This window comes from Gouania willdenowi, chromosome 16 (genome assembly GCF_900634775.1).
Source record: "Gouania willdenowi chromosome 16, fGouWil2.1, whole genome shotgun sequence".
Classification (NCBI taxonomy): Eukaryota; Metazoa; Chordata; class Actinopteri; order Blenniiformes; family Gobiesocidae; genus Gouania; species Gouania willdenowi.
Genome location: NC_041059.1, coordinates 20,699,020 through 20,723,042, shown reverse-complemented (window position 1 = coordinate 20,723,042; position 24,023 = coordinate 20,699,020). Strand labels below are relative to the sequence as shown.

Genomic DNA, 24,023 nt, shown 5'->3' with positions numbered 1-24,023 from the left:
AATGAATTCATGAATAATTAGATAGATTAATGATATATACAGTATATATAACCAAACAGTGAAACTCTTTTCCCCCCACCTTAAAATAAAAGTTAAAAAAAAAAAAAAATCAGTAAAAATCAAATACAGAGATTATCTTTAGTAATAAACTGGAGATATCAAGAAGGTATGTGTCCGGATTTCAAAGTAAAGGACGACGTAAGAAGAAAAAAAAGTTATAAAAAATTAAAAATGTAAGTATATTTCACCCAATTTTGACATAGAATAATAATCTAATTTTCCTCAAGTAATCCATGATTCAAATGCCGCTGAACTCAGTACTTCCTTGACTACTTGCATGCATAATATTGAGTACTTTTACTGTGTACTATTTGAGTAATCCTCTGTCAAAATCATGTAGAGATCACAAAATGAAGGTTGTTTCACCCAACGTTGACGTGGAATAAAAATATTATTTTGACAGAGGATTACTCAAAATGCACACAGTAAAAGTACTCAATATCATGCATGCATGTAGTCTAGAAAGTAATAAGTTCAGCGCCTTATGAATCATGGACTACATATGGAAAAAAAGTTCTCAAATATAAATCTAGTTCAAATAAAATGCAGTATAAAAATATCTAAGGTGGCGCACTTGCCACTTTGTCATTAATCCTGACTACTCTGTATTTGTAACACACTTTAATAAACATGATCAAAAACTAATTATAGAAAGAAAGAAAAAAAGATGTCTCTGGTATCACTGGACATTTGTGATATTAAAATGGGGTCACGACCTGAAAAAAGTTGGGAACTTCTGGGTTAATGTGAAAAAAAAGGAAAGCTAGTACAGTTTCCGTGTACATAACTTATAGTAGGAGCCCAACCAGATGGTTTGTACCCAGAGCCTAAAATGTGGTGCTACGCCCCTGTTTACAAGACATACTGTATGTAACAAGTTCTTCTTCTATATTGAGATCTAAGAAAGACGCACTTATTCATAAAGTAAACTGGACTTGATTTGTTTTTAAAAAATATATAGCATTTTATTGCATTTCCTTACATTTTCAAATTCTCCATCTAACAGTTATCATGTAACATAACAATAATCATCATCATAATGATAATTACCTTGTTACTAAGTCCATAATTATTGTTGGTAGTTGATCATTTTCAGGTAGTTAATCATTAAATAACTACAGGTTGATTCATGTTTATACAGTGTATTGATTAGAATATATGTTTGCATTATTGTATGAATGGAAACATACAGTGGAACAATAATCACAACCTTTTAAGCTTCGTGTGAATCATTGTTACTTGCATTGGCCATCAGGCCTGTTCTCATTGGTCAGCTTGGTGGGGGTTGGTGAACAGGGGTTGGTTAGAGATGATATAAAAGGAGCAAATGTCTCTCTTCCTGCTTACCCACACACACACACACACACACACACTCACACACAGACAATCAACACCTGCCTGTAATTGTAAAGAAAGCGGTTATTGAAGAAAAGGACGGAATATTTATACAAACCTCGGATTTGAAGCTGTAATCTTTAATTGTAAGTACACACGCACACGCACTTACACCCTACCTGTAATCCTATTACAAATATGGATAAGGATAAGTGTTCTGCTGATTAACAAATGAAAGAGACAGGCAGGATAAAACACTTGTAGTGTGATAAGGATCTGGAGCAGAGGGCAGTGTTTAAAACCTTTAAAATGTTGACTATGGTCTGCTTTAACCAATGGGGAAGAGTCACTAAATAAACAGGCTGTGTCTAAAACTGACTGTTATTCTAGTTTGTTTCATACAGTCTTTGTTTGTATTTTAGTTCTGAAATGTTTAATGACTTCAAGCTTTTATTGTAAAAAGGCTCTGTTATGGCTTCAGACCTGTTTAATGTTTTACTTTAATAGTACGGTGTGTGTTATGTAAGCCTAATATTCACAGTTATTCCAGGAGTTTGATCACCTGTTTGTGAATGAGTGGTGCACACAATCCATAGCCGGCTTCACAGTAATACATTACTTATTGCTGTTTTTTTTTCTTTTATATATTTTAAACTACTGTTACATTATTGTAGAAATAAATGTTTTCACCTTCATTAAAACGTTTCTTTTGAAAATTTTACTTAATCTGATAGTAAAAAATATTATGATTGATTTAGTCTGTTTGAAATCATACCATTTCACACTTGAATCCCTGATGCATGTAAATCTATGTTATATTTATACTCTTATATTGATGTTTTTACTGTATTTGCTTATTGCTAGATTTTTATCCTGGTGTTCCTGTGTGTAAGTACCAGGAGGAGTGACACATAATGCATTTCACTGCACATTGTACTGTGTATAATTGTCTATGTGACAAATAAAGTTGAGATGATTTGTAAATCGTCCTTGATTTTAAACTTATGGCTTGCAGCCCTTTAACCTTACACTGTGAAAGGTTGGATGGAACAGTTCTTTGAACACTTTGTGCTGACACTACCTAATATTACAAGTTAAATAAAAAGAGGATCATGGATTTTTTCAGATGTAAGTTTAAAAAAAAAAAAAAACAAAATAAAAAACCAACAGTAAATAGCACTTTTGTCTTTTTGAGTACTCATTTTAATCAATTAAAATGATTCACATACAGTTAAGCTAGCCCTGGTCCTTTTGTGCAGTTCGTAAATATTTGTGATACATTTTTTTTTTTTTGCAATCTCTAAATTGGCCAAAAGTGTTAATGGTGCGTGTTTGTCATTTGTCAAAGTGTTCACCAACAGCAAAACTAATACAAATCTGTTTCAGATCCATTTAAGTCCGACATGGATGCTGAAGAGTTTAGGCGCCGGGGGAAAGAGATGGTGGACTTGGTGGCTGATTATCTGGAAAACATAGAAGACAGACCAGTTTACCCAGACGTGGAGCCAGGATACCTTCGATCGTTGATCCCCACCGAAGCCCCACAAGACCCTGAGAACTATGAGGACATAATAAAAGATGTGGAGCGAGTCATCATGCCAGGGGTGAGTTAAAAGCTTTTAATGAGTAATGTGACTGCTTGTTTTTGTGTCATTTGTAATTAATAAAGAGAAAATTCAGTTTGAAATCTGATCAGATTTCAATATTATTAATGGAAGATTAAATAACACTGCTTTTCTTTTTTTCTTCAGATCACCCACTGGCACAGCCCAAACTTCTTTGCTTACTTCCCGACTGCTTCCTCTTACCCCGCGATGCTGGCGGACATGCTCTGTGGAGCCATTGGCTGCATTGGATTCTCATGGGTAACAAAAAAAGGACGAATCTTGCTACTTCTTACAGTTTTTTTGAGACCGCTTCATATCTGCAGATTTGTATTTATTTTCTGATGATCAGGCTGCTAGCCCAGCTTGCACAGAGCTGGAGACGGTGATGCTGGACTGGCTTGGGAAGATGCTGCAACTGCCCGAGTGCTTTTTGGCTGGAACACATGGTCAAGGAGGAGGTGTCATTCAGGTAGAGGCAAGAAAATAGTCATTTAACCCTCTGGAGTCCAGGGTAGAATTGGCCGTTTTTGACTAACTTTTGATTTTACCTTTATATCTCACCATAAAAATGATTTAGCTTGCATTGTTGGGTATCATTTTTTTCAACACAACTTCAGCTGTATGAATTACCTGATAATTGTTTATTTTTACGTACTGTATTTTTATTGTGAAAACCACAAATATGTTTAACGAACCAAGCTGATGAATGGTAATGCAAATATAAAGTGTAATTATCAAAAATATATGTACAAGTTCACAAAAATAACAAGTTATATGGCTTTTTTTTTTTTTTTTTTTTTTTTTTTACAAAATCTCACAATTAGATGCCACAACTTATTTGTGCTACTTTAATAAACAGTTCCTGTCCACTAATAAGACAGAGGGACACATCAAAGACCTAATACTTTCCATCAATATGAAAGAAGTGTATTTTTTCGCTTGCAAAAACTTTCATTTTGCCAGAGAAGGAAGAACGGCCTCGTCTTTACTGTAGTATATAGTAAAATAAGAAGTAAAAGTGCTACATTTATCATAATTATTGTTCTACTTGGACTATCGAGACCTTTTAAAAACTGGTATATAGTTTTGAGCTCTCACTTTCTACATACGTTTAAATGGACACTCTGTGAGGACGTCTGTTGACTCCTGAGGATTAAAACTGCTGATATTTCTACTTCAAATGCATTTTTTAAAATGTCGAGATTCACTGAACAAGATCTAAACTGAAGCATTTCCACAAATGTTTGTTTCACTTGCCATGTTTTCTGTGCTCAAATACCCAAAGTCCAATTCACGGTGACAATTACCAATAATTTGCGTCCTATTGACTCGGATCCAAACCAGGAGAAAATTGGCAGGAAATTGCTTTAATGTGTCCTTCACAGACAGACAGAGAGAACAGCCACCATAGATTGTTCCGTGTGGAAAAGAGCAAAGCATCACTTTGGCGTTTCATTGACAGCAAACCTGCGTGTGTGATGTGGAGCATGTGTTAATGTTTGTGCTATTTGGATGGTGAGTAGTGGAGCATGAGAGTGCACCCTGATGACAGATCATTTCATGCCTTCTCTATTGTGACCACCTGAGTGGGAGTGTGCTTCTCTTGCTCATCGCCCTTTTGTTTCTATCCTGCCACTCGTTCTTTTTTTCACCTCGGCTTACCGCCTCACTATGGCAACAAATGAGGCTTTTCTCACTGCAGGAGGACCAATGACTGCAGGCTCTCACTGTAAACCCTGGAACCAAAGAGAGTCAATGTAAAACGGTTAACAAAATGACCTCTGGTGACATTTTAATCTTAATCCAGGGTGAATCGTTTGACACAGGCCAGAATTTTTTAACATTCATTATGAAAGTTAAGCTATTTGGAGATCAGCTTTGTTTTCTTGATGACAGTGAAGTGCAGAATAAAGCTGGGAAAGGTTACCATGATTGCATTTATTTATTTATTTATTTCTGCAAAAACGTCTTCATCCTGTGGACATGGAGATGGTATGAGTTTCATCATTGTAAAAGGAAATTAACATTATCCACTATTTTATTTGTATTTTTTACCAAGACAAATTGTGATATTATATACAGTACTTTATGCTCTTATCTTACAACTGCAGAACTCTTATTTATTGAAATTAATCTACAGCAGTGGTTCTTAAACTTGTTTGGCTCAAGTATCTTGCTTCTTTCTGAATTCAAGTACTCCATTTGCTCAGAATACTATTTAAAAAACAACGACATTGCATAATGATGGAATAAATAAGTGTTAACACACATTTTAAAGAATTTAACTTCATAAATAAGTGAAATGAAACAGTAATTAGTTGTTCCTGAATAGATTTATTTCTGCCATTGTCCTTTTTTTTAACCTGTGTGTATGTGTGCAGTAGACAGGGTTTGTACGGGATGGGTGTTTTATTTATTTTTTTCAACTTTACAAAAGCACTTTGAGCTGCATTTTATTGTGCGAAAAGCACTTTTTTTTTAATATAAATAAAGATTGATTTCATGTAGTTTTTATAATTTTCGGTCCTCTCCCATCCGGGTGTGGGATCAACACTGACTCTAGTATTTTCAGTTCATGTTCTAATCAAGATCATTTCATCGTCATTGTTTATCAGTTTTAACTAAAAATAAACAGTATTAAACCACATATTTTATCCCTTTTATTTGTTACATTCCCACTCTCTTTCACTCTTAAATACTCCCTGTAGTGCCATTGCTTTCCCCCATTTGAGAAACACTGATATACAGTATACTGACAGTCCTTGAAATGTGTGTATGCTGTCTTTAACATAAGTCTGTTGATCTAATATATAAAAAACAAAAAAAAAAAATATATATATATATATATTTTTTTTTATTGTTTTTGCAAGAGCCGTTGTGATTGTGTTAATTATTGTTATTCGTGAGGCCTCAAACTATCTTAACAGCTGACCATCAAATCATTGACACACAAAAATGTGACTTTCCCTTATTCGGGGAAAAAAATAAAATCAAATTAGCAAAAAAAACGCAGCCAAAAACAAGTGTGTCTGTGTGAGCGCATGCATGTCTGTGCATCTGTTATTAGCAGCATTAAGTGCTGCAATTTCTTTTTCAGTACGCATATAATACAACTTTAAAAAGGGTAATGTTTTAATCCATTTAGTGGTATTTGATCACTTCCCACTGTGATTAGAAAATATGTGTAGTCTTGATTTGACCATTAGGATGCAGCTTTGTGTACAGTATTAATAAAACCCTGTTGTGTTGCTTTATATGATCCAAAAAAAGAAGCATTTGCATCACATGTGATGAGGACAACGAGGTGTCATTGATGAGTCCTGTTCCTTTCCTAACCAGGGTACAGCCAGTGAGGCCACCCTCATGTCGTTGCTCGCCGCTCGCTGTAAAGCTGTCAGACGGATCCAGGCCACCAACTCTGACATGTCTGAGATGGAAATCCTCTCCAAACTGGTGGCATATACCTCTGATCAAGTAAGCAGTACAGATCTATTGAGTTTTATTTATTTTTTTGGTTTGACAATGTAAAACTGTTAAAAATAAAATGTTGACATTTTTAATTCAGATTCATGAGTCATTGCATTCAAAAACATGAATTTGGTAATACAGGGCACAAACTTAAGCCTTTATTTAGATGATGCAAAATGTTGAAGAAACGTATAGTGTTTCATTTAATTTATTTGTTTGTTTCGAGCAGGGACAAGAAAGAAAAACAAAAAGGAACAAAAAAGCTCCAACAGAGAAAACAATCAAAGATGTTCAAAATAATATATATATATATATATATATATATATATATATATATATGATACATGTGTACACTTATAATTGCAATAATATGTTTGCTCGAAAAGGAGTGGGAAGAAGAAAGACTTATTGAATGCCACCCCCATTTCTTAATTATTCAATTTTCACCATATTGCTTCCAATATCATATACTAGTTTGTGGTGGGACTATGTATGGGACTAAGTATGCACAGATTGAACTTTCAAATACACCCAGTGCCTGTAGACAAACGAAACATTTACTTGTAAGACTGCATTTATTCTGACGGTGTGAACATTATTTACATGTTCAAATAAGAATTCAAACACTTTAGGCATCTATAACTAGCAAATGCAAAGAAAAAACATTTGCTTTTAAGATGGTTTAAAAAGAAGTGTATTTATTCTCAGGGTACAAACAGGTTTTTCATATGGTGAAATTAACGGCAAGGCAAGGCAAATTAATTTGTATGGCACATTTCATACACAAGGCGACTCAATGTGCATTACATGATCAAAAGGTGCAAGAAAAAAAAATTCAACAGCTTAAAAATCAATAAGAATATTAAGATCAGCAGCAAAAACATTTCAAATCAGCAACGAACACATTCCATCAACAACAATATGACCAAAAATCGCCCTCTAGGTCTTACGCAGTAGAGGAAAAAAGTGTCTTTAACTTGGATTTAAAAATGTTTACATTGGGTGCTGACTTCAGCTAAAGAATAAAAGCAGTTTAAGCAATGAGGTCATGGGAACAGATGATTGACTTTATAGCTGCTGCAGCGACTGCGGACAAATAGAAAAGCAACAGGTTGGCCAGATGAGCTGGAGTTGGAATAATGCTGCATTTAACCCAGTACAACTAGAGTCACGCCATCGCTTCATTTTTGTCTGATAGTCTTTTCAAAAATATGTAAAAGTTTCAGATTTAGTGGCTGCTATTCCATAATTCACCAAAAACCCAATAATGAATAAACCAGTGGAAGTTAAGATTGTGCAAATGAAGAGGAGTTCTAACCTTTTAAGAGAATAATATTGGTAACCTGGCTGCACCATGCACTGTAAAAAAAAAAACAACAAAAAACGAGCTCTTATGTCTAAAGAGGACGTTCTCCTGTAAGCCTGAGCCATTTATTAGGTCTGACTAGGGTTAATACAGGGCTGACTTTGTGATTGGGTTACAAGGACCACCTTAGGGCGAAACAGACCTTTACAGAGCAGCCAGTCTGTAATACTACAGCTACAATGTGCTACTCCGTTGTTCATAGAAAGCATTCAATAAGTAGCATTATTATTATTACCCTGTAGTATTATTTAGAAATAAAATAAAACATGCAAACAGTTTCCATGTCGATTGTTATTCTAACTAACATATTCTAGCCTTCCTTCATGGGTTGTTTTTAATAAATATGTTTGTATTTACTACATCTAAGAGGTTTGTCTCCTCGCTGTAATTTTCAGTAATTCTGGAGCAGTGGAGTTATAATGAAAATAATAAGGTATTAACCCCTTAGGTTTTGACAGACACTTGTGGTTCTTTTCTCCCGAGGCTCACTCGTCTGTGGAGCGTGCAGCTCTGATTGGGGGGGTGAAGATGAAGAAAGTCCCCACTGATGAACACTATGCTGTGAGAAAAGACATGTTTATGAAGATGGTGGAGGAGGACAAGGCCGATGGACTCCTTCCCTTTTATGTGAGGAAAAAAAAAAATCATTTCCTATAACATTAAACATATTTTGAAAGGTAAAGAACACGTGAATGGCCTTCACTGAATATGGGAGACCTTCCAAAACTGTTTAGGAGCCGCTGTGTAAAGTGACAGCTGCATTTGATATGATTATCCTGAGACGTACCCGTGCGCTCCCTGTTTAGATAAAGCATTTTACATTTGTGTGTGTGCATCTGGTTTGAGACAATAATGTGTCTCATTAGGAGCTGCCGATGACTATCAGTGGCTAATAATATTGCAAATGCTCAAGATGTTCACGACTCCAAATCATTAGTGTCAATGTGGTGCATGATCTATGACAGAAATCTGTGATCTGCTTGTAAAATGTCAATATGCTGCAGTGCCTGTAACGATCATATCAACTTTGATTAAATTTTGTTGTTTTTTTTTTTTTTTCTTCTTTTCTTGTCACGGCAAATAAAATAGAGACAGAATCAAAGGTGTTAATGACACATTTATGTGTATTTCAGTTTTGTGCAACTTTGGGGACAACTCCATCCTGTGCTTTTGATAAAACTGAAGAGCTGGGGCCCTTATGTGAGTCAACAGATCACATCTATACATAGATCTTGACTTGTTTGTTTGGTCACACATGCGCACGCACACACACATGCACACATATTTTTTATTTATTTATTTTTTTACCTTAAATCACTACCCTTGTTGTAAAAGGAACATAAATTGCAATTTTGAAAGTGTGTAATATGATTTTTGGTGTATTTAATCAAAAATTATATAAAGATATGATAAAATTAATTTATTAACAGCCACAATGGCTGGAAAACAGGATACTGAAAATTAGAAAAGGGGTGAGACTAATAAGTTTATACTTCCACCCACTCCCTTTCAAACACAAAAAGTATATGTATGCACTAATATATGCAATTGTTTTGTTTTTATTTTTGTCATCAAATCTTTTGTTTCTTGTAATATTGTTTTTTTTTTGTATTACTACATTTGTTCAAAATAAAACAGTATATCAATATTTTACACCTTAACTAAATGTATTTGCATTGGATGATTGTGTTTAGTATGTATTTAGGATGTGTGTAGTAGTATTAATAGTATTAAAATTCACTTTTATTGTCATCTATACACAAAGCTGGTTTTAAATACTTTTTTCTGTGGGCAGAGAATTATTCTTTTTGTCTTTTTTTCTTGTGTTTTCCAGGTAATGAAGAAAACATGTGGATGCACATCGATGCAGCTTATGCGGGGAGTGCATTTATCTGCCCAGAATTCCGACCGTTGTTGAATGGTGTTGAGGTTTGTAAAGTCCTTATCACTTTCCTTATGATTTTTTCCCACGTTTTTTTTTTTTTGGGTTAAAGTTGCATTTCTTACTTCAATGACCAGTGTCGTAAAAACAAGGACGTAAACCTCCAATGTATGTGTTGTACATGATTGGCAGTCGTCTGCATTGGAGCGTGTTGGTGTTGGATAATAGGTGAAACAATTTCTGTTCAATTAAAGGGGAAAAATCTCTCATCAAATCTATGGAAAAAAACCAAAAAAAAAACATGAAAAGCCTTCGCTGTTTGGAAAGGGCATCGCAATAATGTTGAGGAGGAAGCATGCTAGGGTGAACAAAAGAAACAGAAGCATCAATCTGCCTTTTGAGGCTGTGCTGAGGCAGCTGCTGCTCTCCAAGCTGTGCAGAGACGCAGAGATAAGGACTCAGTAATATCCTGAGGCAGCGGCAGACCTTTATATATCACTGTTTATTAGACACACAAGTTCAAACAATGTTGGTGGGCAGATTTGACGGTAAAGAAGCAACTGTTGGTTAATATATATATAAATATATATATATATGTATATATATTAACATTTGGTATCAGGAAAACAAGAAGAAGCAGATTTTCTTTTACAATGTTGCGTCTTTAATGCATTATATTTATTGTTATATGAAAATCCAAATGTGATCACTGGATCATGTGTTTGTGTGTATTCAACAAGAACATGTGGTTGCCACCCAGTCAGTTTTTTTTTTTTTTTTTTTTTTGATGAGATTACAGCCTGCTGGTTGCTAGGATGTGAGTTCAGCCTCCCTTTGAATGAGCCAGCATGGTAACCATCAGCCTGGAGTCTGCGTCACATTGACTCTCTACCTTGTTATTGCTTTTGTGAGGATAGAGTGAAGGATATTATAAAAGATAACCAACAAAAAAAAAAAACAAAAAAAAGATGAGAACAGATTAGTAATGTTTGTTTTCTTTAATGCGCAATGTCAAGAAAGAGTGATTTTCAGAGTGCGACACTCACTGTGCACTGAATGCTTCTCTTTTGCATTTCAAATAAACCGTAGCTGCTCGTGATTAGCTTGTCTTTGCATCAGTAATGACGAAAACAAAGAGTGCATGAGTGAAAATGCTAAATTGGAATAATTTAGTTTTTGTTTACAAAAATGAAAATAAAAAAGACTTATTCAGGCTCTTTATTAGCCTCATGAGTACCGTATTGTTTGTTTTCTTTTGCACAGTTTGCTGATTCTTTCAACTTCAACCCACACAAATGGCTTTTGATCAACTTTGACTGCTCTGCAATGTGGTAAGTACATCTTGTACAGCCCCGGGGCCTCATTTATAAACGCTGCGTACGTAAAAAAGAAAGCGTACGCCACTTATAAGCACCGTGAAATTGGTATTTGTGAATATTCATCAAGGGCGTTCACCGGACCTTTTATAGGCACCGTGTGGGCGGAGCAAGGTGTTTTCTCACGTGCGACAACTTTCCGAGTTGATTGTGATTGAAAACTGCGAGCGTGCGCACCCGTTAATAAGCCCTAGAGTTGGTTTGTATACTGTACGCACATCCTGGTTTTTAGCGTACGCCAGCTGAACTGTGCTTACTAGGGATGTATTGATTAATCGTAAGGCAGTTAAAAATTGATTCATAGGTATAACGATTCACATCAATGCTGTGAAAATTGAATCGCAGTACTTTTTTTAACCAGCAGAGGGCGCTACCCAGAAGTGTTGGCGGCGAGCGAAATCTGCTAATACTTTCTTTCTGGCAGCCTTCTACTCTTAAACATATTCATAAATGATTCATTACCCCTTTAGCACCGAAAGAATATCTGTAATATTACGTGAATATCTGTAAAAGTCACGTTTTTCTATTAGCTCTGTCTGCTAGCATAGCATCTCTTCTTCACTGCAAAATATCTGCATGCCAACCGACCAGCGCCCTCTGCTGGTCCAAACAAATATCTGACCTAAATACAGTAAAATGACTGTTTTTTTTTTTTTTTTTTGCTTTTTTTGTCCAATTGTTAAGGCACAAAATACATTTTCAGTTGCACTTTTAAAAAGAAAAATAACTATTATGCAGTTTTGTATTGTTTACTACAGAACCAGAATTTAAATAATAAGCTTCTTCTTCATTTGTATTATTCCTTTATTTATTTCATTCAAGATTTATCTTTAGTTAAATTGCATTGTTTTGAATAGTTCATCAAAGGATTCTTTTGACAATGAAAAATAGTATAGTATTTTCCCAAAAAAAATAAAGGAATATTTTTCAGTCATTTATATACGGTCCCATTTTGTAAAATAAATCGTGAATCGAATCGTATCGGGAGTTGAGTGAATCGTTACATCCCTAGTGCTTACCTAGGCACACTTTTATAAATGAGGCCCCAGGTCTTGACTTTTGTCCCTTTTAGCGTCTCACACTTTTTGGCCATCTGGTTGTTTATCAGTTCACCATGGCAGTGACTCATGATCAATAACAGGAACAATGAACTCTGATATCTGTCTGCACCTGACAGTAAAAATAGTGCCGTGCTTTCCACCTGCGCTTTCTGTCAGCATCACCTAAATTAGATTTGCTTTACAAGATGGACTCACTTTGAAACATCTGTTTGTTGCTCAAGGATTACATTTAGTTTAGGTTATATAAGATTATCAAAACTTACACTGGAAAAAAGAACAAAGAATGTTAGTGTAAGTCTTATCGGTAATTCATTACAATGATGATGTAATTATAATTGTAGTCATAATTGGAAAATTATGTTGCTGTTGTAATCATAATTGAATTGTAATTGAGTTGAGATGACTGACTTTGTCATTGTCATTTACAGAGTAATTAAATGCAAACCTGTGGAACTGTGTTATAGTTTTATGGCTCACACACATACGTACTTAACAATTATCAAAATATGTTAAATATCACGTTTACCTGTTAGTTCTCTTGAGTACCATTTTATTAACATTTAAAAAGAAATTCATTGAGCAGTGTACTGACACAAAAAAGGCTTCATGGCTAAGGAAGCCAAACAACGTAACCAAAAGATGAGAAACAAATTAGATGATAGATAATATTTTTTTTTTTATTGCATTTTACAAATAATTTAACACATTGGTCAATACCGACCCATTATCATAAGAGATGCTAACAGAAAGCTAACACAAGAGGAAGGTTAAGTTTTATGGGGTTATTTAGTAAAGGCTCAGTAATTGTGATTAATTGTTTTTGAACTTTAGTAATTGAGAACATAATTGTAATTTGCTCTCAGGGGCAAAATAATAATTGCAATTTTGATTTTAATTGGAAAAAATGTCAGTCAACGTAATCGTGGAGTAGTTTTAAGTGAACATGGATAATTGAAGACTTAACTGTAATTTTGAAATGTAATTGACCCCAACGCTGACTTGCAGTAGCCTATAGGAGGAATTAAAAATGCCTGCTACACATTTAAAGATGTAACCATAAATATGAGCGGTTTATGTGTTCCACTGGTATTTTAAAGTGAAGAGGTTTGATGGTTATCATCTTGTTACAGGGTGAAGAAGAGAGCAGATCTCATTGGAGCCTTTAAAATGGACCCACTCTATCTGAAGCATGAAAACCAGGAATCAGGTGACGTTCCTTCACATTTCCCTCATCAGTAATAACAAGTTTGATCAACTGAAACTAGAGGTATGGGTGTGATATCATGAGAATCATTAAAATATTTATCCTTCACTAAGATCTACAGTATGTATTACTCACAAAAAGCTGTTGAACATCTGCACAGGCCCCTTTAAATCACCACAGTACATTGGGGTAAAACATGTAGTATGTAAATAAGACTATTTAAACTAAAATGCAACAGGAAGTGATATCTACCTATAAAAGCAAGGAATGTCTGTGTGCGTGCGTGTGTGTGTGTGTGTGGAGCGAATATCTAACCGACGCGGTGTGAGTTTGACCTGAATTATACAAAAAATGCACAAAAAACACAACAGAAAGATACAAAAATACACATGACTCCAAAAAACATACATTACAGAAAAATACACCAAACAAAAAATTATAAAAGTGAGTAAAAACAAACACATTTATCATGCACATGTCCCATAGAATTAAACCAGGAAAATTGCACCCACATTTTGCACCCGCAATTATACCCCTTATGCTCCCACATGAACGCATACTTCCGACGGGCACTGTACTAGTTTTTGGTAATTATGGGATTGGATTGAAGTAAGACCAAAGGTAAAATAGATATTTATTGACTTACTATGACAACAGTCAACCAATGTGAGGTGATTTAGAACATTTGAAATCACATTTTTAGTTTGTTGGCTTTGTAACTTTCTTTGGTTCTTTCTGTGCACTGGGAAGGGGTGTCCGTTTTCTTTAGGAACAGAAACGGTAGAACATTTAGTTGTCCTGTCCGAGACTGACTGACCTTTTTACATTTGTGTGGGGGGTCTGGGAGAGATTTTCTCTAGGGTTAGGGTTACGGTTAGGGTTAGTTAGTCCGTAACGTAGTTTAGGGTTAGGGGTACGGTTACGGTTTGGTCCTAAATATACCTCCAAGAAAGGAAAAATCCTGGTTTTAATGAATTTTATTTTTGCTAGTGCTAAGCTAGCCATGCGAGCATAGCCCCTTGGTGCTAATGTTTTAGATCAGTTTGTGAGTTTATAAATGCATTGTGTAAATTATATATTATGTAACATGTATTTGAAGCCAGTTTGTGAACATTTATGGAAGTGTTTCATGATTAAAGTTATTGTAAAAGTTTTTCTTTCTTTCTTTTTCTTCTTCTTATTCCTCCTCCTCCTATTTCTTTCTTCCTTCCTTCCTTCAATCCATCCATCCATCCTTCCATCCATCCATCCATCCATCCATCCATCCATCCATCCATCCATCCATCCATCCATCCTTTCTTCTTTCCTTCCTTCCATCTATCCATCCATCCATCCTTCCATCCATCCATCCATCCATCCATCCATCCATCCATCCATCCATCCTTTCTTCTTTCCTTCCTTCCATCTATCCATCCTTCCATCCACCCTTCCATCCATCCATCCATCCATCCACCCTTCCATCCTTCCTTCCATCCATCCATTCATCCATCCATCCTTCCTTCCCAATAGTTTCTGACAAATGTCCCACTTTTCTTTTGGATCTTTCAAAATAAAATCAAAACCGACTAAATTTTGAATTAGTTCAACCAAAGAAAATTCCTCAATCTAACATGTGAATGGCTAATGATCCCTCTGTCTTTATGCCCTACAATTTTGTTGACAAATGCCGGCAGTGACAAAGACCCACCACACTAGGACACCTGAGAAAAGCTGACATGAACACAAAGACAAGTCTTCCATCTAATTATTATATACAACCCAAGCTAAAATGAGCTTTCTTCCTGTAATGATGCTATCACCTAGCTGGAAGCACAGTGAAACAATTACATTACTAAACAATCCATAAATGACCAAATATTAATATTAATTGTTTTTTTAAATAATTCAGTGATGTAACTGATGATATTGATTTATTTCATTGATAAATAAAACATTATATATATATATATATATATATATATATATATATATATATATATATATATATATATATATATATATATACAGTATATGGGTGTGCAATTATGGAGTAATTTTGTTTTTTCTCTTACCAGGACTGGTCACAGATTACAGGGTAAGTTTTAATTCTAAGATTAATATTAATTCCATTGGTATATCATAAAAACAATCATCCTCGTCTCTCTCACAGCACTGGCAGATTCCTCTGGGAAGGAGATTTCGCTCGCTGAAGATGTGGTTTGTCTTTCGAATGTATGGACTCAATGGCCTTCAAGCTTATATACGAAAAGTAAGCAAACAAATAAGCCTCAACACTTACAGTTAACAAATGTGTTTATCCTGGCCGTGGGAATTATTCAACCCATTCTATTAAAAAAAAATCTCTAACCTCCTCTTTACTCTTCATTTACTCACAAATGAAACACACCAATCACATTTTCCCTCAGGCCAGATGCCACACACCTACTAATCCTCCTTACAGCTCAAGTCTCGATTGGTCCTCTGTCCTCATCCCAGCTCCTCTTTACTGGGAGCAGGGTTTGTGTGACCTGCATTTCTTCTCCACACATAATTATTTATTCCATTTCCTCTCGTATGCCTGTCTCTGCTTATTTCCCTCTTACCCTCCAGCCAGCTCTGTCAATCAAATGAGCCTGTTTCATGTTTGCGTCTTTATTTAAAATGAAGTGACAGAGAGCAGAAATGGTCCACACAGATAAAATCCATGAACTGCTTCTAGAAAAAGACCTTTTTTTGGGGTATAATCAGAGAAAAAGAGATGCTTTTGAGTGCAGGGTTTTTCTGGATTTATTAAACGGTAATGCAATGTTGTTTCAGCATTGTAAAAAGGCTTTAACTAAAAACGGTACAGTCTTTATTTATTTATTCATTTTTAACTACAAATATACATTTTTAGAGCATGTGTTTTGCATTAGCTTTTTTGTGTCTCTTGAATCATAAATAAAATAAGTGAAACAAAAAGGTGGAAAAGACGACTGGATCAGTGTTTCTCATACGAAGTGGCTGCCCTGGTGCAATTCGTACGTAGCCTATGACCTTACTGGAAGTCATGTAACCATTCCGAGCAAGAAATTCAAATCTACTTCAGAAGGTTAGGGTTACAGTTAGAGTTAGTTAGTCTGTAACGTAGTCTAGGTTAGCGTTACGTTAGGGTTAGGGTTACGGTTAGGGTTAGTTTGTCCTTAACGTAGTTTAGGGTTAGGGTTACGGTTAGGGTTAGTTTGTCCTTAACGTAGTTTAGGGTTAGGGTTAGTTTGTCCTTAACGTAGTTTAGGGTTAGGGTTACGGTTAGGGTTAGTTTGTCCTTAACGTAGTTTAGGGTTAGGGTTAGTTTGTCCTTAACGTAGTTTAGGGTTAGGGTTACGGTTAGGGTTAGTTTGTCCTTAACGTAGTTTAGGGTTAGGGTTACGGTTAGGGTTAGTTTGTCCTTAACGTAGTTTAGGTTAGGGTTACGGTTAGGGTTAGTTTGTCCTTAACGTAGTTTAGGGTTAGGGTTACGGTTAGGGTTAGTTTGTCCTTAACGTAGTTTAGGGTTAGGGTTAGTTTGTCCTTAACGTAGTTTAGGGTTAGGGTTACGGTTAGGGTTAGTTTGTCCTTAACGTAGTTTAGGGTTAGGGTTACGGTTAGGGTTAGTTTGTCCTTAACGTAGTTTAGGGTTAGGTTAGGGTTAGGGTTAGTTTGTCCTTAACGTAGTTTAGAGTTAGGGTTACGGTTAGGGTTAGTTTGTCCGTAACGTAGTTCAGGAATCTACGTATCAATGGCAAACAAAAGCACAAGTACGTAGCGTCTTAATCACGTGATTTACCACGTCACATAAACTGGCCAATGAGGGGCGCTACGTAGGGATACAATGTTGGTATATTGATACGGCTACGTACGGATAGCCACTGCCTTTCTCAAATGGGGGTACGCGATGGCACTACAGAGGGTACTTGACAGAGAGAGTGGAAAATTAACAAATGAAAGCATTAAAAATATGGGGTTTTGTAACATTTAATTTTAATTAAAAATGATAATCATAATAAATATTATCAAGAACTCACAAACTACAAAAAAATACTATTACTAGCAACACACCAAAACGAAAACAAAGACACACTAATTGAGAAAAAAATAACAGAGAAACATACAAAACAATAAAAGAAATATCCAAACGACACCAAAAAGACACACACTGAGATAGAATAATTTAAATAATACCAATACATAAATCTTAGCAAAATGTTGTAGTCGTACAAAGGGGTATTTGGATTCAGAAATAAGAGAAAGGGGTCGTTGAGTCAAAAACATTTGAGAACCACTGGACTAGATGATGGATCTATGATTACACTGCCATCTAGTGAAATACATACAGAATAGATTTATATGTTGGACTTGAACAGTTTTCTTGATTAATCAGTTATTAGATTTGCATTCTGCAATGTTTGAAGCTGTATATAGACTGACATGGATAAACAATATACTGTACGTGCTCTTTCTGTTTATAGCACGTGGTTCTGGCCAAAGAGTTTGAGAGTCTTGTACGAGCAGACAAGAGGTTTGAGATCTGTGCTGACGTTGTCCTGGGATTGGTCTGTTTCAGGCTCAAGGTAATTAAACAAAAAATATATATTACATCATAACAATAATCATGGCTATAATGTTCAACACAGTTCATTCATCCATTCAGACAGACTCCATGAGCTACAAAGTTACAAATATCAATTTTATAAGGTTGAAAGGTGAAAAACTGAAAGCTTTGTAAATAGATACATTTGTGAGATATAATTATATAATTTATCAATTCATTAATATTGAATAAATTAAAACTATAGCAAAGCACAGCTCTTTCTTGCAAAATCTAGCTTTAATCTGCAGAGGTGAAAGTAACAAGTACTCACGTTACTGCAGTTGAGTTGCTTTTATGGGTACTTGTACTTATATAGTATATATATATATAAAAAAGTAATTTTACAGTACTTGTACTTAAGTATGTTTGAAAAGAAGTAATTTGTTACAATTCTACAACCAACAATTACTGAGTAAATTATATATTTTTTGTTTTAAAATGATCAACAGACATTGTGAAAGTACAAAAAGACACCAGACAACAATCAAATGCATCACATCATAGCCGACCAATCAGATTAAGCGTAACAAAACAGCATTGAATGCTGATTATTTAAGTTAATAGAGTTAATAAATGTAGCTATACTTTTCTTTTACACAGATGCCTTTGTGGAAGATAAATCAAGATCCAATTGTGCAAGATTTGGTTTCTTCCTTTTTAGGTTTATACATGAGATGTTTACTGTATGCAAGAGAACCGTGGCAAGATTTATGACCAAAAATAAAGGTGGGGGGTGAAAGGAACTAGTAACCTTTACTTTGAGTACTATTTATGTATGACTTACTTTTACTTGTACTTAAGTACAATTTCAATCAAGTAACAGTACTTCTACTTGAGTAAGATATATCAGTATCTTTAGACCTCTGTTAATCTTTACCCCCCCCCCCTTCAGGGATCCAATGAGCTGAACCAGAATCTTTTGAAAAGGATCACCCAGTGCCGAGAGATCCACCTCGTACCCTGCCAGCTCTCTGGCCGCTTCGTCCTGCGTTTTGCCATATGCGCTCGGAAAATTGAGTCCCACCACGTCCAAAAAGCATGGCAGCACATCACACAGCTGACCTTTGAGCTTCTGCAGGAGCCCGAGCATTGAGTGAATTGTTTAGAAAGGCTTAATGGAGGCCAAAGATTGGACAAATGATCCAGGTCAGCTCTATAGATGTAAAGTGATTCAAAGGGAATACAAAAAGTTCAGTGTCAAGTCGTGTGAACCATCAACCATCTAGTCTGATGTGTCGTGTGATCTAACTCATATTTTTCTCATGTTTGATATCATTGTACATATAAAAATGCAAAAATAAATAAATATAAGTCTATGAAAAATAAAATATCTGGTCCTCAATTGTTGCATACTTCTTTTTTAATTCATTGTATACCTGGTTGTTACGTGACATTTGTGAATCTAACTGGGTTTTCAGAGAATTCCAAGTTTACCAATGATTGTATAACCTACACACCACACTGATGTACTAACACATACCCACACGATTGATACAGTTCCTATGCACCTAAACCAGACTTCTTAATGAATAATGGAAACTTTTAAATGAATAATACAATTTTTAAATTACTATTATCATTTATCTATATTTAAAAACTTTTTGATTCACAGTTTGTTCATGCCTCATCAGAACAAAACACGGTTTTTTTTTCATTTATTAGTTTTTTTTGAGCAAGGACAGGAGAACCCCCCCCCCCCAAAAAAAAAAAAAAAAATACTCGTTCCGTACAAGGAAACACCAACAGAAAAACAATTAGAAATGTTCAAAATAATATATATGATGTACCGCGTACACTTATGATTGCAATAAATCTGTTTATTCATCCAGCTTCTGTACACGATGCCAGTCTGTTTCATCACCGCCACATTGAAAAAAACACATTTGTTCCCACAGGCAATTTAGAGATTGTTGTTTCTGGAGTGTGAGGAGAGGGTGGTGAAAACATGCAAACTCCTCATAGATTAGTCTCAGGTCTTCACCTCAGAAGGTCATCTGGCTGTGAGGCAGAAATGATAACCTTTAAGTGGTTTTTAACATTTAATTTTGTTTCACTCATTTATTTTTACTCTTTTGATTCCTGTGCATTTTTTTAAATCTGATTTATTGAACATATATTAGGAACCCCAAATCCTCCACATTCGCATATACATTTGTGTACATACTTTGATTTACATTTAACATAAAAGACAACAGTACACTAAACAAAGATAACCAGGGCAACCAAGTCTTGCTTATGTGTTGTTGTTGTTGTTGTTGTTGTTGTTGTTGCCGATTCCTCAACATTTGTCTGTGTAGGAAAATGGTTCACCATGTTGGTTAAACTTGTTGTTGTTAAAACTAGCAGCAGTTATATATTTATATCTGTGGTTGCATGTGAAGATTTATTTGAAAATAGACTGCCGTAGTTTAAAGATGTGATTTCATTCATAGTGATAATAAAGTTTGCTCACTGACATCACTTGTGTCTCTCTCTGTCTGGGTAGAAGTGTAGCAGAGCAGCTGTTTAATCCTTTGCAAAATCATATTGAAACCATGATAATATTGGATGTGTGTAGAAGATATAGAAAATAGTTACTTCAACTGGAGTACACAAAGATGGAGTTGACAAATGAACACTAAATCTGCATCTTCAGATCATTTTCCCTGCTGCAGTCTGCTTTCTAGAAACACAAACGAGCATTCAGTATCAAACTGTAATCCGTAGCCCGTGAACACACAGCAATTTTAAACGTCAGATATGATATAGATCTAATTTTCTTTGTTTCGTTTTTTTTCTCCTTTAGAGAAAAGGTCAAAGTATCTGTCTGTTCAGGTTTGTAAACATCGATGATGGCACACATGAGATATAATAATGCTGCCTCAAAGGTCTGAGTTCAAGTGCTTACAATGAGGTACTTGACCCTTTACCCTGTATAAATAAATCATTGGACACAGTGTGGAGGCTCAGGCTGGTTAAATGTCAGCACTTAGTGCAGGAAGCAGGAATAATACAAGATATTTATCTTTTTACCACAGCATATGGACTATTTTCAATCTAAAATTTCAAAATATGATAAATCAAGTGAGGTTTTTTCAGTGTGTAAGTTTGTGATCTGCAAAAAACTCAATTAACGTATCATCTATGTGTTAATTTGTCCAAGAGAATATTTATTATTAAAACAGGCTAAAAAATGAGTATGAACGCTATCTTTACGAACGTTTATTTGAATTAGAAAAATTGTATTCAGTTAAACTTTTTATACGATGCAGTAATAAATAAGCTTTACTGTTCAGTATTGATTGAAACATGGACTGATTTTATGGTAACTGTAATGTATTCACTGCTTCTCTACCTACCAATGAAATTAAACATTTATTTGAGCTCCTGCTAATGAAAAAAAAAGCATGTAATTTAACAATATGCCCATTGCAAATCATAACCTGCTGCAACCCTGGCAAATAATTGATGTGTATGATATTCTCAGTTTGTCCACAAGAGGATGCTGTCACACATGTCATGTAACATGTTCCCTGCTGCACAGAAATCATGGTTGACCCACATCCAAAAATATGATACTGATACTGATACTGATACTGCTGGTGCTGCTTCACACTAAAAATATCATGTTCATAAATATACGCAGGCATTCCATTGGTTACGTCTCAAACTTTTTTTTTGGGGTGTTTCTCATTTTGAATTAAGGTGAAATTTTAATTTCAGTTTGTTTATTGCTCCTGCTTCACTTCACATGCCCACCGCAATCATTATTTTTGTACTTTAGTTCTGCACGTTACATTTTGTTCCCGCTCTGTATCTAATGCAGTCTAATAATTCAATGCTCTTTTAATTTCTGCTATATTTTCAGACTTTTTTCATCTGATCTTTATTGTCAATGAAGAAAGATATTTAAGAAGATTGAAAATCAAGATTTCAACATTTCCAAGAGGGTCATAGAAGCAAATTACAATTTATTTGCAAAGCAGACTAACTCAGCAAGTGTTAAACGATTGCAAAATAATTGTCTTACCCTGTTTTTAACTATTTAACATAGTTATCTAATCTACTGGCGCAAAATGAATGGAATCACTCACAAGTTTAGATGGTTCATTGACACACAGGTGTGCTATCGCAGGGAAATCCACCTGCAGGGCTGCAGTAAGATGTGGGATCTTCACACGGGCAGGACAGAACAGGAGAAGCCTGTAATCCCTGAAAGGAGCTGTAGAACAAGGAAATGACTTTGACTTAACAATCATCATCACTCTATGACGTCTTCTCAATGCAGGAGACATAGCAAGTGACGTGCCGTGAGCACTAGGGTTGGGTAGGCAGGGCGTTGCAAGTGTCAATCTAACAAAATCAACATTGTAAAATTATTCAATAGTAGCCGTTATACTCTCCCAACAATAATTATCTCATGACACGGCAACGCTTCTGTTGTTTGGGTTGGAAACACAGAAACACGGGGAAACAGCCCGGAACCGCCTCAGTGAGGCGCATCCACAAAACCAATCCTACCATTCACTTTGGAAAGTAGGAACAATTTTCTGACCTTACCTTTGCTGAAGGTCTGGTAGCTCAGGTGTTGGTCTTCCATCTTTTAAAAGCTGTTGTTTTTCCTCAAAAGAAAGTTTCTTTAATGTCTCTAGCGCTGTCATCCTCGCTGTAGTGTTATCCCGCCCACTTGCTAGAGAACGTAGCAGTGGCGACGCTGTATCAATTTACTAATGCACTGGGAACTTACGTATAGCATTTGGCATAGCGCGGTTACGTCCATAGGCAGCGTAGAGAGCTGCCTATGGACGTAAATGGTTTTCATATTTGGGAACTGACTGCGCATGCGCAAACCCATATAAACACAGGTCTATGAGAGGCAGAGCAGCAGTGTGCCTTTGGGAGAGGGTGTGGCCTCTCCCAAAGGCACACCCTCTCAGCACAGGAGTGAGACTGTGCAGCGTCTCTGCTGTACCAGGAAATAGCTAACACTTTCAAACTTATAGGTACTGTAGGCTATCAGAAATGGAAAAATTATTTATAACTATATTACAATTAAATCAAATGATCAAAATATCAATTCACTCTTGGGTAGGCACTGCCAACCCCATCGTCTAACAATAGCATAGCTACTCTAAATCAAGGCCCTCAAACTCATTTTCACCCAGGGGCCTAAATACAGACCAGTTTGATCTCAGAGCTGCTGATTTTATTTTTTGGGATTGTTTGTAAGAATTAGCAGGATTTTGGAAAAATCACAGTTTGCAGTTCAATTGGTAATAATAATAATAATAATAATAATAATAATAATAATAATTTTTTTCATCCATCCATTTTCAGACCCGCTTTTTCCTTTTCCAGGGTCGCGGGGGTCTGCTGGTACAGGGGTACACCCTGGACAGGGGGCCAGTCCGTTGCAGAGCAACACACAGACAGACAACCATCCACACTCCTATGGTCAATTTAGAGACTCCATCCCACCTAACAGTCAGGTTTTTAGATTGTGAGAGGAAGCCAGAGTACCCAGAGGAAACTCACACAGCACGGGGAGAACATGCAAACTCCACACAGAAAGGACTCAAGTGTCCATACACCATACAAGCAAACAAATACACAAAGACATACAGTATAAAGGTCTAACAGTCAAATTTTAAAAGGCACTTATAGCAGTGCTTCCAGAGCTGAGATGTGCAGCGGGTGGCACTGTTTGCATTGTTCACCAGTACAAGCACAATGTCATTTTCAGAGTCAATTAGCCGACTAACAAACCAATAATAACGATAATAATAATAATATATTTATTTGCAGTGCATTTTACATTAAATCTAACCTCAAAGTCCTACTGGTTCAAAATAAAAATATAAAAATGTATAGGGGTGACATAGAACTGAATTAGTTGTTAATGTACGTGATGATTTATGTTTTCTACTTCATTTGTACTTTCTCCTGTCAGCTGAGATGGATGCTGTGAAGCTCTGAAAACCTGGACATAAAAGCTGTCTGATGACTAAAGCTCCCATAAGCACATCTGTAGCTTGAGGGAGTTCAGCTTCCTAATCGAGCACTGAAAACGCTTATAATAAACAATAGCATTTGTTAG

General features: G+C 35.7%; 1 protein-coding gene and 1 long non-coding RNA gene across 5 annotated transcripts; one reads left to right on the top strand and one right to left on the bottom strand.

Moving 5' to 3' along the window:
- Positions 1-1,387: 1,387 nt before the first annotated feature.
- ddc (dopa decarboxylase) lies at positions 1,388-19,276 on the top strand. Of its 2 annotated transcripts, XM_028470267.1 has the most exons (14): positions 1,388-1,541; positions 2,782-2,999; positions 3,147-3,260; positions 3,352-3,471; positions 6,342-6,476; positions 8,320-8,463; positions 8,970-9,036; positions 9,671-9,765; positions 10,982-11,049; positions 13,286-13,362; positions 15,414-15,433; positions 15,509-15,607; positions 17,826-17,927; positions 18,840-19,276. In XM_028470267.1, exons 2-14 carry the CDS (start codon positions 2,799-2,801, stop codon positions 19,038-19,040), a joined length of 1,443 nt encoding a protein of 480 aa, XP_028326068.1. In that variant the 5' UTR covers positions 1,388-1,541; positions 2,782-2,798; the 3' UTR covers positions 19,041-19,276. The 2 variants fall into 2 exon arrangements, with proteins under 2 accessions (XP_028326068.1, XP_028326069.1); XM_028470268.1 differs by lacking the exon at positions 17,826-17,927.
- A 456-nt stretch (positions 19,277-19,732) lies between these two features.
- On the bottom strand, positions 19,733-22,681 carry LOC114477739 (uncharacterized). Of its 3 annotated transcripts, XR_003675760.1 has the most exons (4): positions 22,487-22,681; positions 22,021-22,148; positions 20,525-20,609; positions 19,733-19,945 (listed from the first exon to the last, which is right to left on the bottom strand). It is a non-coding gene; the product is annotated as an uncharacterized LOC114477739 (long non-coding RNA). The 3 variants fall into 3 exon arrangements; XR_003675758.1 differs by having other exon boundaries at positions 19,733-20,609; XR_003675759.1 differs by lacking the exon at positions 20,525-20,609.
- Between the last annotated feature and the right edge of the window lie 1,342 nt (positions 22,682-24,023).

Bases quoted from the DNA above. Each gene is read 5' to 3' on its own strand.
- ddc (XM_028470267.1), top strand. From the start codon at position 2,799: ATGGATGCTGAAGAGTTTAGGCGCCGGGGGAAAGAGATGGTGGACTTG. The intron at 6,477-8,319 runs GTAAGCAGTACA...TTTTCTCCCGAG, and splicing joins TGGCATATACCTCTGATCAA to GCTCACTCGTCTGTGGAGCG. The intron at 13,363-15,413 runs GTGACGTTCCTT...TTCTCTTACCAG, and splicing joins GCATGAAAACCAGGAATCAG to GACTGGTCACAGATTACAGG.